The sequence below is a fragment of the Agelaius phoeniceus genome, chromosome 7 (assembly GCF_051311805.1).
Source record: "Agelaius phoeniceus isolate bAgePho1 chromosome 7, bAgePho1.hap1, whole genome shotgun sequence".
In the NCBI taxonomy this organism is placed as follows: Eukaryota; Metazoa; Chordata; class Aves; order Passeriformes; family Icteridae; genus Agelaius; species Agelaius phoeniceus.
The window spans coordinates 49,875,439-49,896,539 of record NC_135271.1 but is presented as its reverse complement, the minus strand read 5'-3'; the positions used below and the strand labels follow the sequence as shown (position 1 = coordinate 49,896,539).

The 21,101-nt window shown below is 53.0% G+C and overlaps 1 protein-coding gene across 5 annotated transcripts in view; it reads right to left on the bottom strand.

Moving 5' to 3' along the window:
* Nucleotides 1-694: 694 nt before the first annotated feature.
* FMNL2 (formin like 2) overlaps nucleotides 695-21,101 on the bottom strand; it is a 119,770-nt gene continuing 99,363 nt past the window's right edge. The window contains exons 11-28 of one of the 5 annotated variants that reach the window (XM_077181798.1): nucleotides 19,494-19,604; nucleotides 18,442-18,591; nucleotides 17,538-17,639; nucleotides 16,834-17,143; nucleotides 15,953-16,153; nucleotides 15,034-15,054; nucleotides 13,261-13,385; nucleotides 12,254-12,456; nucleotides 10,815-11,049; nucleotides 9,908-9,976; nucleotides 9,735-9,815; nucleotides 8,799-8,928; nucleotides 8,548-8,711; nucleotides 8,316-8,417; nucleotides 7,631-7,729; nucleotides 6,827-6,950; nucleotides 4,993-5,126; nucleotides 695-2,487 (exon numbers count right to left, since the gene is read on the bottom strand). In XM_077181798.1, the coding sequence (XP_077037913.1) occupies nucleotides 5,035-5,126; nucleotides 6,827-6,950; nucleotides 7,631-7,729; nucleotides 8,316-8,417; nucleotides 8,548-8,711; nucleotides 8,799-8,928; nucleotides 9,735-9,815; nucleotides 9,908-9,976; nucleotides 10,815-11,049; nucleotides 12,254-12,456; nucleotides 13,261-13,385; nucleotides 15,034-15,054; nucleotides 15,953-16,153; nucleotides 16,834-17,143; nucleotides 17,538-17,639; nucleotides 18,442-18,591; nucleotides 19,494-19,604 (2,319 nt within the window). In that variant the 3' untranslated portion in view covers nucleotides 695-2,487; nucleotides 4,993-5,034. Of the gene's footprint in view, nucleotides 2,488-2,517; nucleotides 3,896-4,992; nucleotides 5,127-6,826; nucleotides 6,951-7,630; nucleotides 7,730-8,315; nucleotides 8,418-8,547; nucleotides 8,712-8,798; nucleotides 8,929-9,734; nucleotides 9,816-9,907; nucleotides 9,977-10,814; nucleotides 11,050-12,253; nucleotides 12,457-13,260; nucleotides 13,386-15,033; nucleotides 15,055-15,952; nucleotides 16,154-16,833; nucleotides 17,144-17,537; nucleotides 17,640-18,441; nucleotides 18,592-19,493; nucleotides 19,605-21,101 lie in introns of those variants that run through there. The other 4 variants (XM_077181797.1, XM_077181799.1, XM_054636763.2 and 1 more) reach the window with 4 other exon arrangements.

Here is a 21,101-nt window from a genome sequence, read left to right as displayed (position 1 = left end):
CCCATCAAAAATAAAAAACTGGGGATGTCCCTTATTCCAATGGTGGGATTTTCTTAACATCTTAATAATTCAGTTTGCTGGAAGAAACTCAGCTTAAGCCAAGCAAGGCAGGATTGAGTTTTCCAGGGAATTTCAGTTCAGGCTTATTTTCCCAGCTTTTTTTGGTGTTTTCCTCCTTCCTGTTTCCCAGCCCCATTTTTTCCTGTAGCAGCCCCAGCACTGCCAACAGCTCAAGCTCTGCATTCCTGCCTGCAAACTGGAAGGAATTTGAGCCAAATTGATTCTTTTAGGTCAGTTATTGGATTTGTTTGGATGATTTTTAACTGTGTCCATCAATGTTGAAACCTTGGCTGTGCTGATTAGTCCTGACCCCCCCCAAATAATTTTATTAAACCCTTTTAAAAATTAAATTTTATATTAAAATTCAAGTTATTTAGGCCTTAAATATTCGGATTGTTTTGAGTGCATTTCTGACAAATAATCATCCCCATTTATTTCTCTCCTGGTGTCTGCCAGGAACATCCAAATTTCTTCCCTCAGCCTCTTCCAGAATAACAAAGAATAAATCGATTCTTGCAAAATTCTTTCAGTCTTCATCCACACAAGCTCCAGGTGTTCACCTACCAAATACCAGCATTTTTTTGGGGAAAAAAACAGGTAAAAGTGACCCAAAAAACCCCTCTGGATTTCAGTGTAGTAGTGTAAATAGTTTATTTGATTTTATGGCAGGAACAGACCAGGAAAGGAACGTGAACTGCTTTAGAAACACTTCTAATCTTGCTAAGAAGCAGATCTATGACTAGAAAAATATTAAAGAGAACATGCCAGCTTGGCTTTCGTTCTGGGCTTTTATTATAAAAATACCTTTGAGCTGAAGAAAATGAGATTTAGTGCTTATACCCCAACAAGTGCTGAAATTTGAAATTCAAATTATCCAATTTTCTTTGATCCAAGCACTCATTCCAACAGTGGCATGTTCTCTTTAGCAGGTCAAGTACACAGTGCTGTAAATGCAAAACTTGGCAGTTTTTCAAGGAAAAATTCCTGGAAATTGGTCAGTGTGGTAACTCTGAGTCCAAAACTGTCCTTTTAGTTAAATATAAAAACAAAAACTATAAGTTAAAATAACATTCAGATTGTATAGCACAGGCTTGATGCATTTATTTCCTTTTAAACAATATTTACAATATTACCCAGAGGCTAAAGTGGGGGGGAAGTGTAAAAACCATAAAAAACTGCACCAATTTTGTAGCAAAATATCTGTACATTTAAAAACAGATTATCATATAACTACACATTATCCAAGGGGAAAAAAAAAAAATAACCAGGGACCTTCACCAGTGGTTCACAGGAGCACAATGGAAAAGGGCAAAGAAATCGAATGGTTAAATACTATACAAGAAATTTTACAATTAACAGATGGATGAGCCCAGGCAGGGAAGCCGGAAGCAAAATGGGATTTGGGAAGGACAAATTTCTCCTCAGTCCAGCTCTTCCCAACTCCTGGCTGCTGCTGGCAGGGAGTGGGATCTGTCCCACTGCTCTGGGGCACGGGGAGGGGCACCATGGTCCTAAACCAGCCTCCTGTCCCTTTTTAGGCTTGGAAAATGCCATGGAGAACCTAAACCCTACCGGGCGTTTCAGGCTGGGCTTCCCTTCCAAAGGAGCCTCAGCAGGGAGCCGGAGCAGGGGTGGAATCCCCCTGCCAGGAACTGGACTGCACTGGTCCTCAGAGCCTAATACTGATTACTGGGTGTTAATTGCTTAGTGCTAATTAATAAATATGCTGTTATCCCAACGCTGCCTGCCAAAGCCCTGGAGCATCCCAAACCCCCGCGCTGGGCTGGGGGCACCTCCTGTTCCATTGCTACCCTTGGACTGTGGGCCCACCTTCCATGTGGAGGCTGCAGGGGCTGGGAAAAGGGCTGGGTTCTACTTTGGGATTATTTTAGTTCCAGGAACAGAAAGCCCTCAAATGTCTTTGTAGATTGAATTAAAAAAGAGCCGTTAAGTGCAGCTGAAGGCCGGGCCTGCCCCTCGGCCCAGCGTTAAAAGCCAAGCACATCCCAGTATTCCCAGTATTCCCAGTTTCCAACCAGTCAGGCCCACGGGAGCCCTTGCTCTCACCAACCCAACCCCCCAACCCACCCCCTATTTTACATTTTGGTTACAAATCCTGCAGAGTCTCGGCAGAGTCCGGAGAAACCCAACCAAGCCCAATCCTATTGCTTGGATCCGTCGGAGCAGGAGCTTCCATTTGAGGCACTTGGCGCGGAGAGCCCGGCGCGGGGCCGGGATCCCTGCGGAGGAGGACGAGGAGGAGGACGAGGAGGAGGTCGGTGTTCCCCGGCGCGGGCGGAACGTGCCGCAGCCCCGTGGCTCACATGGCCAGCTCGGCGCCGTTGGAGCGCAGCCCGTGCTCGTCGAAGCGGCGGCGCACGCTCCTCCTCAGCGCGTCGGCCCGGCGGTACGGCTGGTTCCGGAGATCTGCGGGGAGCCGGCAGTCAGCAGCGCCCCGCGGGACACACGGACGCGCGGACGGCACGACAGACACGGAAAGGCCCGCTGGAAGCCAGTCAAAGCAGCTTGTGGAGCGCGGGAGCGGGGATCGGCCCCAGCGGCACGGGGAAGGATGGACGTGCCCGAACTACGCGCCCCGGCGGCCGGTTAATACTGGTGGGAATGGTGCTGTGGGAATGGTGCTGTGGGAATCCCCTCACAGCCCTCACCAAGGCCACATGGAGCCCAGCCAGGCGGTTTGGGGTGTTCCCTGCACGTTCCCACACACCTGAGGTGGAGGATGTTCCTCATGGCAGGTGCGTGACCCTAGCTGAGCCGTGCCGGGATGGGTTTAGGATCCCTACAGCCCATTCAGCATGGAATTGTTCGGGTTGGCAAGGGCCTCCAAGATCTAAAGGAGGTGCCCTGGGAAAAGCAGCTGGCACTGGGCTGGAATTCTCCAGCTGCTTTCCATGGCTGGAGTGACACTTCATCAGCCAAAGGAGGGGAGAGCTCGGGAGGGAACACTGAGCAAGGGATGGGATGGGATAATGGAATATATATGGATGGATGGATGGATGGATGGATGGATGGATGGATGGATGGATGGATGGATGGATGGATGGATGGATGAGGCAGAAAGCTGATGGATGGGGTGGTGGAAGCCCTTTACATGTGTCACATGTGCTGTCACCTGTGCATCTACAAGAGAACAAACACTAAAGACAATTCCAGTTCAAATATTGGTCTCCTGACCAACAAATTTGCCTTGGACTGGGTAAATCCTTCAAATTTCCTGGATAACTTGTGTTGGGGGTTACACAGAACTCCCAAACTTCTCAGCTCTCCCCTCTCCACAGCTGGAGTTGGAGATTGTCCACCTCATGGCAGATCCCAGCTGTGGGGCTGCCAGACAAGGGACAAAACTATTTTGGGCTGGACTTGAAGAGAAATGGCCAAACCAGAGTGTGATGGTGGTCACCAACCAACAACACCTGGGGACAAGATTATTTTGGGCTCAACTTGAATTAAAATGGCCAAAATGGAGCGTGAAGATGGCCACCAACCAACAGCACTTGGGGACAAAACTGTTTTGGGCTCAGCTTGAGGAGAAGTGACCAAAACAGTGTGATGATGGTCACCAGCCAGCATCCTGTGGATCTCTGCACCTCCAGAGGTGAAAATCAAGGATCTGGGTCTCAAGTGGCCTCAAGGGTCTCACCAGTATTAGCTCAGCCACATCTACCACCAGCTGCCTGGCACAGAGAGAGAGGAGGAAGCCAAGTAAAAAGAGATGCTTGCCAGCTCTGGGAATCCTCCACCACGGCTGTGCTAGAAGAAATCCTTACCCTCGAGTGAACATTGGGAAATTTAGTGATATTATTCTTCTTTAGGGCTAAACAGAAAAAAAAACAAAAACAAAAAACAACAAAGAAAAAAAAAAAAAAAGAAAAAAAAAAAACAGAACACAAAAACATGATGGTTAAGTAAAAAAATGGGATGGAGAATGAAGAGCAAGTCAAGTCAGTGTTCAAACCTCCCGGGCAGAAGCCACAGAGCAAGAGGGGTTAGGCAGGGCAGGAGGGACAGGAGGCCGCTCCCTACCCCAGTTCCAAGCTGCTTTGAAGGTTGGCTCCAGGAAGAGAACACAGAGAGAACCCGGAAGAGCACAGAACCATGGAGTGGGTTAGTTTGTGGATTTATTGGCAGCACTGATGGAGTTACACAGGGAACGGTGGAAGGAGCACTGCTGGCTTCTTAAGCTGAGTCCTTAACGAGGACAACAGTGTCCAGGGCCATGCTGGGTGAGGGACGCCACGATGGGAATCGCTCAGTTCCATGTCAGGTTTGCATTGACACCATTCTGGTGGTTCTGCCCTGTATTCCCAACTCCCAGCCCTGCTCCCCACTCCCCTGCTCCACACACTGAGCCCAGCCTCAGCACGGCCTCCAAGCTCAGAGAGAATTCCTGATTCCATGAAATAAAGCTGGCATGGAACTGACGTGGAACAAGAGAGTTAAATATGGACATGACAGAACAAGGAGAGATTTCACCCCGCTGTTCCACCCCATGCAGCTGAACATGCAGGGGCTCGTTAGGAATCCTAGACCACCCCATGGGTGTCATTCCCGAGCCAGAAGCCACCCCCAAGGCCATTCCCAAGGTCCATGCAGCCCGGAATTCCACTCGGAGGTGCCACATGCACGGCACCCCGAGGTGACACAAGCCAAGGGAGCTGTCACTGCTGGGGCTCCTCAGCCCTTGCACTGCAGGAGACTCATCCCAGTGACTCCCAGCTTGCTGTTCTATGGGACACAAGGACAGCCAGATGGGATGGGATGGGATGGGAACAGGGATGGGATGAAGAGGACGTGCGACAGAGGGGACACCACTACAAAGTCAGGAGGACGCTGGACACCACTACACACTCAACAGTCACAGATTCCTGGCTGAGATCCGCACAAACAAAGTGGCAAAAAGTCTACAGCGACCTTCCTGGTTTCTAAGAGCGTCAGGTGTGAAAGAGGGAGAGTTTAGTAATGGAATTCCTCAGGGACAACAGGGTCGCAGAAGAACCGAGAGCCGCGCTTGGCGCTTCGGGCGGTGAACGGCACCGTCTTCAGCACTGCATGGGAACAACAACAGCCACACACAAACCAAGGTCAGCCTGCTCCAGCAGGGCAGAGCTCAGGGCTCCCACAGGGACACTGGGACACGCTCCAGCCTGCTCCTCGCTGGCCTTGGGACAGACAAGGCGGCCGTGAGGCGTCAGGAGGTGTTTCAGCCACTCATGGAATCCCAGCCTGGTCTGGGTGGGGAGGGACCTTAAACTCATCCCATCCCACCCTGCCATGGCAGGGACACCTTCCACTGTCCCAGGCTGCTCCAAGCCCTGTCCAGCCTGGCCTTGGGCACTGCCAGGGATCCAGGGGCAGCCCCAGCTGCTCTGGGCACCTGTGCCAGGGCCACTCTACCCACCCAGCCAGGAATTCCTGCCCAATCCCTGACTCTTCCTTCATGGTAAAGCCATTCCCCCTCTATATAAAATAATTCCCTTGAAGGACTTGCTTTAAGGTGTGCTACAGGTTTGTGGGAAGACCTTGGTGTTTGGGATGATTTGGGTTGGAAGGGACCTTAAATCCCACCCAGTGTCACCCCGGCCATGGGCAGGGACACCTTCCACTGTCCCAGAGTGTTCCAAGCCCCATCCAGCCTGGCCTGGAGCACTCCCAGAGATGGGGAGGTGCAGGATTTACTGGGAGATCTCCAGGGACGGGGAGGTGACCTTGGTCCTACCTGACCTTCCATGCCTGACCTTTCCTCCTCCGTGGCTTGAGGCCCCAAAATGGGCAAATCCAGGCACAAGAGTGCAGGAAATGTTTAATTGAAGCCTGGCACCCTCTCCCCTGGATGATTTTTTCCATAGGGATGGGCATCTGCCACACAATCTGTTCCTTCCACAGAGCAGGAAAACCATTTTTCCAATTAAACCAAGTCCCAGGAGTCCGGAGGAGTTGTGGAAGCAATGCCAGGTTGGATATTATTGCCACCCTGCCCTTTAAATGAGGAATGTTATCTCAGGGCCATTAATCAGGGTTAAAAGGAGTTGGGCAAGCTTCACATACTTCATCCAATTGGGCAAAAATTCCCTGGCTTCCTTAGTGAGGGATCAAAGAGCTCTCCTGCCCTTCTGCAGGAAAAGCTCCTGTGGAAAACTTCCAGGAGCAGTTGGCAAACACCTTTTATTTTTGGGCTCTGTGCAAGGAAACGGAGTTTGTGAAGCTCCTGAGGTGTTAAATCATTTTCCTTCCACACCACAGGTAAAAAACACGTGGAAAACTCCCAGTTCTGCAATCCCAGAAGCTGGAGGTGTTAAAAAGGATTTAATTCCTGGGAAAGATGCAGTTCAGGTGGCTCTTTCAATCAGCAAATATTTGCAGCCAAGTCCTGACTGTGCCTGGCTGCAGCAGGGGCTGTGTCCCTTCCCTCTGGAATCAGCAGGAAAACCTGGAGCAGTCTGGGGTCACTGGGGGCTGACTGAGGGATTTCTGGGATCAATCTTAATGAGAACAGATGCTCTTCATCCTGACCCTGATCCCATCTGTGGGGAGAAAAGAGGGATCTGGGGCAGATCCACCGGGCACAGCTGGAGCAGCTGCTGGCATCAGGCACTCCCTGCCTGCTCTACAACCCTGCGGGTGTCCCCCAGGCTGGAAGAGAAGGAGCAGAACCTTCTGCACTTGCTCCACAGCACACAAGCAGGAGGGGAGCAAAGGAGGGGGCAGATGGCCGAGCGTGGCAGGGATCCCCGCTGGCAGAGGGTACCTGTGATGATGTCCTCGATGGCGCCGTCCTTGCCCTCGTACACGTGCCGGTTGTCCTTGACCTGCCGGCGCCGCAGCTCCGCGATCAGCTCCTGCTGCTGCCGCTTGCTCTTGTGGGATGGGGACTGGGACACACGGGGCCATGGTCAGCACGGAGCTGCCCCTCCTCTCCTGGCCTCTTCCTGAGCCTCACTCACCCCTGTGCCCCACAATTCCCACAGGAACTGCCGTTTCCACCCCGTTCCCAAGGCTGCCAACAGCCTCCTCCTCCTCCTCCTCTTTCTCTTTCTCCTCATCCTCTTCTCTTTCTCCTCATCCTCTTCTCTTTCTCCTCCTCCTCTTTCTCTTTCTCCTCCTCCTCTTCTCTTTCTCCTCCTCCTCTTCTCTTTCTCCTCATCCTCTTCTCTTTCTCCTCCTCCTCATCCTCCTTGTTCTCCCCCCAATTCTTCTCCTCCTATACTCTTCTCCTCCTTCTCCTCTTTCTCCTCTTGCTTTTCTTTTCCTCCTCCTCCTTCTCTTCTTTTCCTCCTTCTCCTTTCTCCTTCTCCTCCTTTCTTGCTCCCACTCCATGGAGAAGTCAGGGAAGGATAAAGTTTAGCTCATTACAACTTTCCACCTATTTAGTTTTCCTTAATTTTTCAGACTTCCAAAGCAGCAGAACCGACATTGGACTTTTCCAGCCTATCCCAGTTTCCTCCATAAAAACTTCCAGACTCTTTCTAGGCAACTACAGTTCCTCACTTGGAGCTGAGGTTTCTGAAAATCAGGATCCCAATCCCACCTGGAAGCTGTATCTGTGCCATACCTTTTGGTCCTGTTGCTCCATCAATGCTTCTTGCTCCATGAGTTTTTCCATTAAGGCCTGTTCCTGCTTTTTCCTCAGCTCATTTTCTTCCTCTGCTTGCTGTTTGTGAGAAAATCCATGGGTTAGAGATCCCAGGGGAGCCGGGTAGGAATGGGATCTGTGCCACCATGGGGCTTTCTGAGGGAGGGAGAGGACAAGGAGAAAGAAGGAGGAGAAGAAAGGAGGAGAATGCAAAGGAGAAAAGAGGAGGAGAAAGAAGAAGGAGGAGGAAAAAGAGAAGGAGGAGGAAGAAAAGAAAAGAAGAAAAAAAGAAAAAGAAAAGGAGAAGGGAAGGGAAGGGAAGGGAAGGGAAGGGAAGGGAAGGGAAGGGAAGGGAAGGGAAGGGAAGGAAAGGAAAGGAAAGGAAAGGAAAGGAAAGGAAAGGAAAGGAAAGGAAAGGAAAGGAAAGGAAAGGAAAGGAAAGGAAAGGAAAGGAAAGGAAAGGAAAGGAAAGGAAAGGAAAGGAAAGGAAAGGAAAGGAAAGGAAAGGAAAGGAAAGGAAAGGAAAGGAAAGGAAAGGAAAGGAAAGGAAGAAGAAGGAGGAGGAGGAGTATAGGAGGAGAAGTTGAGGGAGGATGAAGAGGAGGAGAAAGAGAAGGAAGAGGAGGAAGAGGAGGAGGACAAGGACAAGGAAGCTCAGGTTTACCTTGTAGGCCTTCACAAAGCGGACAAACACTGGGAAGAAGACCGAGGGTGGGGTTGTCTTGGGATTCTCCCCGAAATACTTCACAGCATCATCGAAGGCATCCTGCAAGAGGCCCAGCTTCAGTGCCCTGTGCACCCTCCCCAGCATCCCCTCCATCCCCAGCATTCCATGGGAACACACCCCATCCCTGGGTGTCACCCCCTCACGGCAGATCCCGGGAGCACAGAAGTACCTGGGCTATTTTGGCGTCATCCTGGAGCTTCTTGAGCTTGCCCTCGTTGCTCTGGATGAAGTCCTTGAGCATGGTGTTGTGGTCGTGCATGGTGTACTCGCGCTTGGTCAGCTCCAGGCCCCGCTGCAGCTCCTTCACGTCCAGCAGGACGTTCTCCAGGGACACTGGGGAGAGGGGCAGGAATGCTGAGCGTGCCAGGAGTGTCCCAGCAGGGCAGGGCAGGGCAGGGCAGGGCACAGGAGGGGCTGTACCTGCTGCTGCCTTCTCCACGTAGTGCAGCTCGTTGTAGAACAGGGCCACGTGCTGGTACTTCTCCTTCACCACGTTGGAGATGTAGTGCAGCAGCGTCTGCTTCCGGTCCGTAGACTTGGTCTCCAGGAGCTGGGAGCAGCAGGGACACACGTGTAGGGAGCACAGGGACTCACTGGGGTGCTCCAGCGTGTTCTCCATGCTGGGAACCACCACTGGAGTCCCCAGCAGCCACCTGGCTCACCAGGACCCTCTGAAGGGTCAAAGGGTTGGGATAGAGAGCCTGGAAAACTGGGAAAGGATCTGGGGGTGATGAACACGAGCCCAGGGGTGCCCAGCTGGGCAAGAGGCCCCTGGGCTGTGCCAGCCCCGCTGTGACACAGCCCCAGGGCAGTGCCCGTCCCTGTGCTGGCACTGCTGGGGCACCTCCAGGGACAGCTCTGGGACAAGAGGCACCCTGAGGGGCTGGAGCGGGGCCAGGGAAGGGAACAGAGCTGGGCAGGGGCTGCAGAATCCCTGAGGGAGCTGGGCAGGGGCTGCAGAATCCCTGAGGGAGCTGGGAAGGGGCTCAGGCTGGAGCCAAGGAGGATCCCCAGGGATCTTTTCCCTCTCTGGAATTCCCTGCCAGGAGGGCACAGCCGGGGGGGTCGGGCTCTGCTCCCAGGGCACAGGGACAGGAGCAGAGGGAACGGCCTCAGGCTGGCCCAGGGCAGCTCAGGGTGGATTTTGGGGCAATTCCTGCAGGAAAAGGTGCTCAGGTGGAGCCCCCATCCCTGCAGGGATGTCACAGCCTGTGGCACTGGGGACATGGGGCAGTGGTGGCCTGGGCAGTGCTGGGGATGGTTGGACTCCATGATCTTGGAAGGTTTTTCCAGCCTCAAGAACTCCACAGCTCCAATTCCCAGCTGGTGCCCACAGCACATCCCTGCTTTTCTTACCAGGTCTAAACTCTGCAGCTTAAATCCATACACAGCCCCTCGTTTGCTGCTGTTCATGTAATTCCCAAGAGCCAGGATGATCTGCCAGGATGAAACAGAGCACAGCAGGAATTCTCAGGACAAAATCCTGGAGGTTTAGACACCCCTGGAAGGAGAGCTGAGACCAGACCTACCTCCAGAATTTTCTTAAGTTTTTGGGATGACTTTATGGAGACAGAGGCAGCGATTATGGCGTGGAGTTGCTGCAGGGAGACACAGGGAGAGCTTTGGTTAACACACATCCAGCCAGGAGGAAAATTAACATCCAAACACTCACATCCTGGAAAAAAACCTTCCTGGTTTTTATCCACACCATGGGACAGAGCACTGATGTCCCTCTGCCATGGAACAGAGCTGGGAATGTTCCCCTGGAGAAGGGAAGGCTCCAGGCAGAGCTCAGAGCCCCTGGCAGGGCCTGAAGGGGCTCCAGGAGAGCTGGAGAGGGACTGGGGACAAGGCATGGAGGGACAGGAGCCAGGGAATGGCTGCCAGTGCCAGAGGGCAGGCATGGATGGGACATTGGGAACTGGGAATTCCTGCCTGGGCTGGGATTCCCAGAGCAGCTGGGGCTGTCCCTGGATCCCTGAAAGTGTCCCAGGCCAGGATGGATGGGGCTTGGAGCAGCCTGGGACAGTGGGAGGTTGTTCCTGCCCATGGCAGGCTGGATTGGGATATTCCTTATTTTCCCTCCCACCACAACCCATCTGGGATTCTGTGAATGTTCCCCTGCCCTGACACCCCAGGATTCCAAACCCGGATTTACCCCCCTCAGATGTAACTAAGGATTCATATTCCAACCCCTACAGCTGTCCCAGGGATTCAGTCTGGATGCAACAAGGACCCATGGACCAGCACCAACTTTTCCCAACAATATTCCTGTGCCCAGGCTCCCCAGGGAATGGGCACATTCCCAAGAGCTCCAGGAGTGTTTGGACAGCACTCCAGGGATGCCCAGGCTGGGGTTTTGGGGTGCCTGTGCAGGGCCAGGGGCTGGATCCATGATTCCCTGGTCCCTCCCAGCTGTTCCCTGCTCCCGCTCACCGGGGTGAGCATCTGGATGCTCTCGGCGAAGTTGCCGATGAAGGCCATGATGGTCATTTTCTGCATCAGCCTCTCGATCTTGCTGAACTGCATCATGAACCTGTCCTCGTCTGACAGGTTCTCCAGGGGCTTCCTCTCCCTCTCGTAGAGCCTCAGCACCTTCACCTCGTTCTCCGTGGGCAGGAACCGCATCAGGCACTCCACGAAATCCACCGGCAGCGTCTTCAGGTCAAAGCTGCAGGAAAATCCCAGAAAAGGGTGTGGGGACAGAGCTCCAGGCCAGGCCATGGATGTCCCTCTGCCATGGAGCAGAGCTGGGAGAGCTGGGAATGTTCCCCTGGAGAAGGGAAGGATCCAGGCAGAGCTCAGAGCCCCTGGCAGGGCCTGAAGGGGCTCCAGGAGAGCTGGAGAGGGACTGGGGACAAGGGATGGAGGGACAGGAGCCAGGGAATGGCTGCCAGTGCCAGAGGGCAGGGATGGATGGGACATTGGGAATTGGGAATTCCTGGCTGGGCTGGGATTCCCAGAGCAGCTGGGGCTGCCCCTGGATCCCTGACAGTGCCCAAGGCCAGGCTGGACAGGGCTTGGAGCAGCCTGGGACAGTGGGAGGTGTCCCTGGATGAACTGGATGGGCTTTAAGGTCCCTCCCAGCCCAGAGCAGTCTGGGATTCAGCTCCACATGAAGAAAAGTAAAGAAGAAGCTGTGAAGCTCCTCCTGCCCATCCCATGCAGATGGGAACAGGATCCAGGGATAATGGGAATGATGCTGCTTCCATTTCCAACACAAGGCCATTCCCCCACCCCTCCAGGTCACTTTTCCAGGGAAAAGAGGTGGGGAGGAGCAAATATTTGTATTTAAATGGCCTAGAGCCCCCTAAAGCCCAACTGCTGAACCTGCCAGGACCTGGGGCAGGTTTGGGTCATTCTCAGCCAAAGGCAAAGTTTGTGTATCCACATTTTGGAGATATTCCTTAAGGGAGGAGTGGGAGATGTTTGCCATGGCCAGGATGAGTCTGAATGGATTTGGGATCAGCCCAAGGAGCAGCTCCACCTGTCCCAGGAGCAGGGAAGGATCCATATCACTTCCTGAGGCCACTCCACAAACCTAATCCCATGCAAAATCTGCTCCAGCACCTGGACTAAACTCATCCTTCATAGAGCAAACCACAAGAGCTGCCTCTTCCTGGGTTCCCTCTGGATTTTGCTCCCTGGGACAGGAAACACCGTGGAGCTGCCACGGCAAACCGGACAGGCTGGAACGAGCTGCTTTAATGCAGGAAGCGCTGATTTGTCCAACCCCAACAGTGACTCAGCAACACAAATCCAGCTCTGATTTCTGGGAATCCACCACCACTGTGTCCTCCCCACTGGAATTTTTTCCATCAGCCCTTCCCAGCCCTCGCAGCGAGCGCGGGGCAGGGCTCCTTGGCTGCACTCACACGTGGATGGCTTTGCAGATCTCGTCCGCCGTCTTGCCGGCTTTGCGCAGGGTGATGGCCAAGTTCTTGGCTCTGTTGGCATCCAGCAGTGTCACCTTGTTGGACCCTTTCTGAGGGATCTTCTGCTTGCTGGAGGTCAGATCCATGGCTGGGCCCTGGGCTTTCGTTTTGAAGATCTCCTCAAATTCATCCACGTTTAGATCCTAGAAAGGAAAGGATTTATCCTGCAGGGAACACTAAAATCCTCATCCAGAGCTGCAGGGAAAGCCTTGTGGTGGCTGAGACAGGGTCATGGAATCATGGAATGGTTTGGGTTGGAATCTTAAAACTCATCCCAGTTCCACCCCCCTGCCATGGGCAGGGACAGCTTGCACCAGCTCAGGTTTTTCCAGCCCTGTCCAACCTGGCTTTGGAGCCCAGAGAGCTCTGACAGAGGCTGAGGGACGGAAGGAACACACTCCTGAGCTGGGATGAGGAATTCTGGCCAGATCCCAGAAATCCAGCCCCAAACAGCTCTGCACAGGTTCAGAAATTCAGGAAAACATTGGTGAGCACTGGTGCTTTATCCAGCCATGGCTAAAGCATCCATGGGAGCAAGCATCCAGGACCTGGAATGAGCCCCTTCCCAGGGTCACTGCCAGGCCCTGCCCCTGTGGAGAACTTCCCACTGCCCACAACTCCCTGACAGGATGGGACAGGAGACAGGACAGGACAGCTCTGCTCCCAGGGAACAGGGACAGGAGGAGAGCAAATGGAACCTGGCTGCTCCAGCAGAGCTTTAGTTGGATATTAGGAAATATTGGACATTGGCAAGCGTGGGCAGGCACTGGAAGGGGCTGGAGCCCCCACTCCTGGAGGGATTTAACCCCTGTGCAGTGGCACTTGGGGACAGTGCTGGTTTGAGGGCTGGACTGGGCAGCCTGGGAGGCTTTTCCAAGGCAAACATTCCCTGTTTGGAAGGCAGGCTGTGCAGGGCAGCAGGGCAGGAGGGGAGGGAGCAGGGGCACCTCGAGGATGCGCTCATCGTCGATCTCGTTGAAGACGGTGCCGTTGATCTGGTTGGGCTTCAGGGCCACCCAGTTGAACACGGGCATGCGGAACTTGGTCTTGATGGGCTTCTTGATCTTCACAGCTGGGGACACACAGGGGCAGCTCCTGAGAAGCCGCCTGGCAGCGCCCCAGAGCAGCTCCCCAGCCCTGGGGGAGAACTGGGCTGAGCTGACCGCCCCACTGGGATCCTGGAGAGGTGTCACTGCCTCCAGAGGCCGCTGGAGAGGGGGACCCAGTCCTCAGCAGGACAGCACCAGCCCCCAGGGCTCTGCAAACCTCCCACAGGGAAATCTGGGATCCCTGTATCCCCACGAGCTGCCTGGATTGACCTGAACTCCCAGGCTCTGTGCAAATTCCATGGGAAAGGAGGAGAGTGGGTGAATTCAGCCCTGTCCTGCTGCTGGCAGAGCCACTCTGAGCTGTGTCACAAACAGGTGACAGGAAGGGAAAAATGCCCCATTCCCAAGGTTTTGGGAAATGGGATGTGGGGAAACTGTAGTGGGGCAGCTTCTCAGCAGGTTTGAGTTTCAAGGCCAAAGGGGATGAGCTGCAGTAAAGCTGGGCTTTAACAGGGGTTTAAAACCAGGTTTTAATTCCTGTGCTGTGAAAATCAGCAAATCCAAGTCATTTGGGAACTTTGGAGTAATTTAGGAATTTAAACAGAGGAGCTGTGAAAATGAAACCTGGAAACGAGGCCTGATTGAGCAAGGGAACAACCCTATTCCTATTCCTATTCCTATATCAATTCCTATGTCTCTTCCTATTCCTATTCCTATGTCTATTCCTATTTCTATTCCCATTCCTATTCCTATTTCTATTCCCATTCCTATTTCTGTTCCTAATCCTATTCCTATTCCTATTCCTATTCCTATTCCTATTCCTATGTCTATTCCTATTTCTATTCCCATTCCTATTTCTATTTCTATTTCTATTCCCATTTCTATTTCTGTTCCTAATCCTGTTCCTGTTCTATTCCTATTCCTATTCCTACTCCTATTTCTGTTCCTGTTCCTATTCCTATTCCTATTCCTGTTGCTATTCCTATTCCTGTGCCTATTCCATTCAATCTGGAAGCCACATGTATTCATTTCCATAATCCAGTTCCCATTTCCTTTTCCTTACATGAGAACACAAGTTTGCTCCTTGCTACAAAATCAATGAATTAAAGTCCATCAATCAACCTTTTGCTCCTGAATTACTCCCCAGAAAATCTGGCAAACACAGAACAGAAACCCTGGTCCTGCAGTGCTGGACACCAAGTGGGGTAACAGGGAATACACAGAATATTCCAGTGGGTGTTTTGGGAGTTGTATTTATCCAGCTTGTGCTCATCTACACTAAACAGGGTTTTGCTCTCTGCTTAACTGATGGGGTTATTTAAAATAATTCCTAAAAGAAAAGAAGGAATAGCTTTGAACACCCATGAAAAAAGGAAATTTTCTACTTGTGCACACACTGGAATGGATAATTAACTGCTCCTGGGTTATTGCAGGACAGGGAAGGCAGGAATGCCTCGTGGGAAAGATAATGGAGCTCAGAACCCCTTCAGATTCCCCTTCCTCCTCCTCCTCCTCCTCCTCCTCCTCCCTTCCCGAGCTCTGGGTGCCCAAATCCCGAGGGTTGGCTCCAACCTCCCCCTGCCCATCCCCTGGACACCCCCCAGGTGCCCCTGGACACCCCAGGACACAGGGCATGCCAGCATAAGGAATACTTAGCAGGAAGGAACCTACAGAAGAGCTTGATGGGCCCATCTTAGCAGGAAGCAGAGGGAACAGAGAAACAAGTGTTAGGAGAGGTCAGAGAAGCAGCATTTGTTATTTACCAACTCCCCTTGGCCCCACAGCCCTGGGAATGCTCCATCCTGCAGAGCCCCTGCACCCAGAAAAGGCACTTCCAGTCCCACTCCCTCAGAATTCCCACTGCAAAATGGGATCTGCCGCCCAGCAGCCCCCAGGCACCTTCCCTCAGGGCCGGATTTCCCTACAGAACACCCTGGGACCCTCTGAGCCAGGATGTGTCTTGTCTTCCAAGGAACCTTTCAAGGCTGGAATATTTAAGTAGATTTTTTGTCCTTAACAAAGCTCTTAATGAGAGTCTCTTTCTTTGGACTCCTAACAAGCTCTGGAGATTTCTGGGGACACCAGTGAGCTCTGAGACAGCTGGTGGGAGGCAGTGACTAAAACATGGGTAAGGACGGGCAGCACTTTGTTCTTCCTTCCAAAACATCCCCAAATTTTGCCTCTTCTTCCCAAATTTCCACAAAAAAATTTCACAAATTTTGCACTGATACTTCTTCCCATAAGAAATCAAACCCGTATTCTGTCAAAGTCAAAACCGACCCTGTTTATAAAACACTTTTGGTGTGAGTTTTGCTCCACTGGGGAATCCACCTCTTCCAGATCACACCCAACCCATTGGGTTGATGAATCCCAGAATCTCCAAGTGGTTTGGGGTGGGAGGGACATTGAGGATGACCCAGTTCCCCCATCCCAGGCTGCTCCAAGCCGGACACTTCAGGGGTGCGTGGAGCAGCCACAGCTCCTCTGGGTAACCTCAGGGAGCCCGGAATGCTCCTTCCTTCCCCTTCCAGGAGCCCCTGATCCCCAGCCCGGTGAGGAACAATGGCTGGGAGCCCTGGGGGAGCTTTACCTGCCAGGCCAGAGTTGAAGACCACGGTGGGCGAGGCTGTGCCGGGCAGGGGGGGAGCCGAGGGCGGCGGCGGCGGCAGCGGAGCCGCTGGAGCTGCATCCGGAGCTGGGCCCGGGAGAGGAGGAGGAGGAGGAGGAGGAGGAGGAGGGGGAGGTGGAGGTGGTGGGGGTGGCACAGGCGCTGCCACGGGGCCGTTGGGCACTGCGGGATGGAGGGAAAATGGAGTTACTGAGGAGGGAAGGGGCACGGAGAAAGAGCCGCAGCACCCCCGTGATGTCCCTGCCCACCCTGAGGGAGCAAAGGATGCAAAACCCCTTTTTTTTTATTATTTTCCAAAAGCCAGGCCATGTCTTCCAGCCTAAAGGAACCGACACCAAGGTTTGGGACAGCAAACCCTGAGCATCTACTCAAGAGGATTTTCCAGCCCCTTCCCTCCTGAGTTTAAAGCACAGCCAGGATGTTTTTTCCCCTATTTTGGGCCTGCTCTGCTGAGGAGTTGGAGTTTTGCATGGAAACCAGCTCTCCCAGCTCCTACACCTGTGCCAGGTGAACCCTGCTGGAAGCACAGCCAGTGCCTGGTTCTTTCCCAGTTCAAGGCCCAGCCATGCCAAGGCTTTTTCCCAGTGAGCCTCCCCCCAAACCATTCCCTGAGCCACCAAAGGCCTTCAGTGCCTGCAAGTGCCCTCAGGAAAGAAGGGACCAATGTTTCCATCCATAGAGGGGGCAGCCAGGTGGGGGTCACCCTCTGCTCCCAGGGAACAGGGGCAGCAGGAGAGGGAGCAGCCTCAGGAATCAGGAGTTGCCCCATGGGAAGGGTGATCAGGCACTGGAACTGCCCAGGGGCTTTGGTGCCCACAGCTGGGATCCCCCTCCTTCCTCACCTGCCTCAGGTGAGCCTGGCAGGGCGGGCAGGGGGGGTGGAGGTGGGGGCAGAGGCACAGAGGGGGCAGCTCCAGGTGTGGCACAGGTCCCTGGCACTGCCTCTGCCCCTGCTGGCACCATCCCGGAGCCCAGGGCCACGGGAAGGATGGAGATGTCCCCATCCCCTTTCTTCTGGATCTTGATGGTTCCCTGCTTCTCCAGCTCGTGGATCTTCTTCTCCAGCGTGGACTGGCGCTGGATGGCTTCCTCCTTCTCCTTCACCATCTTCCTCAGGGTGTGAACCTGGCTGTTGGCATCCTTGTAGATCTCCTGGAATGACACAGGAGCAGGGAATGTGCATTCAGAATCCCAAGGGCAGCACCAGAACAGCCTGATCTAGAGAAGGGATTGCACTGTATGTGCCCAGGGCAGCACCCCCCAGAGAAATTCTGGATTCTCCCATCCTTTGGAACCTCCACAGGTCCAAAACTCCCACCTGGAATGCACCAGAGCTGGGGAATGAGATGTGTCCCCCTCACTCAGTGACTCCTGGCACACCCAAAGGGATTTCCATCCATGCTTTGGGTGCACACACAAACAATTCCACCTTCAATCTGCCCCAGGTTCAATATTGGGAAGCCAAGAGAATTCCCCTGCCCCAGATCCATGTCCCCAATCCCTGCATCCTGAATCCACCCAGGGCTTCCCTGTGGAACCCACTCACCCTGATCACGTCCAGTTCTTTGTTCCTTTGCATCAGCTGCTTTTCCAGTTCTACAATTTTGGCCATGGCTTCGTTCTCTGTATCCTGGAGTTTTTCAGATAACTATCCAGCAAAAGAGAAATGGATTAAAGAACTGGAAAATTCGGGGTTTATCCATCAAAATAAGAGGTAAGAGGTATTCATGTTGGATAAATGGATAAATTATTGTTATTGCAGGAAACCCTGAAGCCTTTCCTTGGAAAGGGAACAGATTCCTGCCTGAGATGGGAGACATCAAGTTGGAATGGGCTTGGAGCAACCTGGGATGGTGGAAGGTTGAGCTGGATGGGTTTTAATGTCCCTGCCAACCCAAACCATTCCCTGGCTCCTACAACACCTCAGAGGGGCAAACTCTGCACAGCGAGTTAAGAACAATATTTATTCCAGGTGATGGGAATACAGGGGTGCTGAGAGAAGGAAAAGCTTTTTCTCAGTTTTAAAGTATGGAAAACCCCCTTTTTTAAAATTATTCTCCAAAAGCCATGTCTTCCAGCCTAAAGGAACTGACCCCAAGGTTTGGGACAGCAAACCCTGAGCATCTACTCAAGAGGATTTTCCAGCCCTTTCCCTCCTGAGTTTAAAGCACAGCCAGGATGTTTTCCCCCTATTTTGGGCCTGCTCTGCTGAGGAGTCAGAGTTTTGCATGGAAACCAGCTCTCCCAGCTCCTACACCTGTGCCAGGTGAACCCTGCTGGAAGCACAACCAGTGCCTGGTTCTTTCCCAGTTCAGAGGCCCAGCCATGCCAAGGCCTTTTCCCAGTGAGCCTCCCCGCACACTGGGCCAGGCCAGCCCAGAAGTGTTGTCAGTTTTAAGGTATCTTCACGTTAAAAGCGCTGTAAATGTGCAAACCCTCGGGCCACTCACGTGGGACAGGTTTTCTTCCAGCTCCTCCACCCTCTCCAGGGCCGCGTTCTTGGTCTCGGCGTCCTCCAGCAGAGCCCCCACGTCGAACACGTTGTCCAGGTAGGCCTGGATCTGCACCTGCAGCTTGTCACTCTCCGTGTGCTTCAGCTTCTGCAGGGCCCAGGGCACACAGGGGACACAGGGGACACCGGTGACACCGGGCCCTGGCGCAGGGCTGGGGGACAGGGCAGCTCAGGGCACCTCCACCACCCAGGGGAACCCTCTGGACCCCAAACAGCCCCAGTTCGGTCAGGCAGGGTCTTGTCCTCTGTCCCTGCAGGGGACATTACAGCTTCCCTGCCCGTGGAATGGGAGCTTTAGGGTCCTTTCCAGCCCAAACCACCCCATGATTTCCTCTGTGTTTGCTGGGCTCTGCCTGGTCCCCATGGGCTCCCAAGCACACCCGTGGCCCAGTGCAGCCCTGTCTGAACACATCCCACAGACCCCAAATCCCTCTCCTGGTGGACCCTGAGCAGGGATCTGCAGGGACAGGTCATTCCCATGCCAACAGCAGTAGGGTTTCCATGGATGTGCTCCCAAGGACAGGGAGAAAATGCTGCCTGGAGAGGCTGTGGCTGCCCCAATCTCTGGCAGTGCCCAGGGCCAGGCTGGAGGGGCTTGGAGCAGCCTGGGACAGTGGAAGGGTCCCTGCCCAAGGCAGGGGGGGATTGAGAAACTCTTTCAGGTCCCTTCCAACCCAAAAGATTCTGGGATCCCATGGAGAACAGAGAAGGGGAAACAAAGAAGCAGCTGACACACAGACAGACAGACAGCAGAGGACTCGTGGCTGTCAGAGAATCCCACAGGAGACTTCTCCAGCCTGGAGAAGGAGGGAGCCCCGTGGGGACGTGGCAGGGCGAGGGTGGCTGTGGTTCATCCTCCCTTTGTGATCAGGCTCCAGATTTAGCTCCAGGCTGTAATTCCAGCTGGCTGCAGCCATTCCCTGCAGCTGGGGGACAGCCCAGAGGCTGTGGGAAAGGGGGGTCTGGGAGTGGGAGCAGCTCCAGACTCACGTCCAGGTACTCGTCCAGGCCCAGCTTGGTGAACTCGTACTGCAGGTGCACTCGGAAGTTCATGTCCTCCACGGAGTGCACCACGATGTTGATGAACTGCATGCAGGCCACCTGCAGGGACACCAGGGGGGGAAATGGAAATGGAGGCAACCCTCAGAACCTCAGCCTTGTAAGCCAAAGCTCAGAATCAAATACAGGATTTGATCTGAGAAGTAAATGCAGGATTTTATCTGAGAAATAAATACAGGATTTGATCCTTGGAAAAGGTTTCTAAACTTAAGTGATAGAATAAGAATGTAAATTTATAGCTTAAAGTTGTTAACATGTTAAGTTAAAAATAATAAATTTTAGAGTTTTAGAGTTTAAGATGCAGAAAAAAGAAAAGTAGTAACAAAGGTAAATAAGAAGTTTAGGATATATCACTGTAGGTTTGTATGTTATAATATGATTAAGAAAGTTTACACTATAATGTGAGTTCATGAGATGAAACATTTAAAGATTAAGTTAAAAATATAAATATCTTTGTTACTAATGTTTTATTGGTTAATAAGTCTTTAAAAGTTCCTATAATTAAGAGGTTTTGTGACCTTCTGAGCTGTGTGGTGAAGATGTGAACAGAACCCACCTTTCTTACTTATGCAGAAGATAAGAAAAATAAATTGCATAATCTAAAGCAACTTAGAAATCATGTCTCCAACTTATTCAAAATTCCTCCACAAATCCCCGCCCCAGGTATCCCCAGGAACAGCTGGAATGGGATCTGTGGGACCAGCACTGGGCAGGATCCCAGGAGCAGGATCTGGACAGGCTCCCCAGGCTGGGCACAGCCACCAGCACATTCCCTGTGCCCCTCCCAGGGAAATCCATCAGCTGCTCCCTGAGCTGCTCCATTCCCAGCCCAGGCTGGGCTCAGGGAGTCCTGGGCTGCTGGGATAAAGGGGAATGAGCATTCCAGGAATTAAATCATGTCTGCACAGTCACCTCCCCAGAGCAGGAATGCTGCCCAGGCCAGGGTAGGCTCCAGGCTCTGAAAAACCAGTCCTGGGTCTAAACAGCCTGGAAAAGAGAGATTCATCTGAGCTGGGTTTAAACAGCCTGGAAAAGGGAGATTCATCTGGGCTGGTTCTAAACAGCCTGGAAAAGGGAGATTCATCTGGGATGGGTTTAAACAGCCTGGAAAAGGGAGATTCATCTGGGCCTGGTTCTAAACAGCTGGGAAAGTGAGATTAATCTGGGCTTGTAAAAGTGAGATTACTCTGGGCCTGGAAGCCTCAGTTTAGGAAAGGGGACTTGCACAAGAACACCTCTCTTGGGTGCCCATAGCACATTTCCCAAGCTGAACAAGGAGCAGATCCCAGGAATTGGCACCCACACACATTCCAAGCCAGCCAGGGCAAGGCAAAGGCTCCCCAGGCTATGGGATGTGGGGAAATCTCCTGTGGAGTGGCAGGAAATGGGGTACAAGTCCCAAAAATTCATCCTTTCCTTGGCACACCCTGCTGTGCCCAGGGGTCTCTCAGGATCCCCTCTGCCACCCCTGGAGCTGCTCCAGGATGGAATTTCCCTCATCCTTGCTGGGTTCCTCATGGATAAACCCCCATCCTGTGA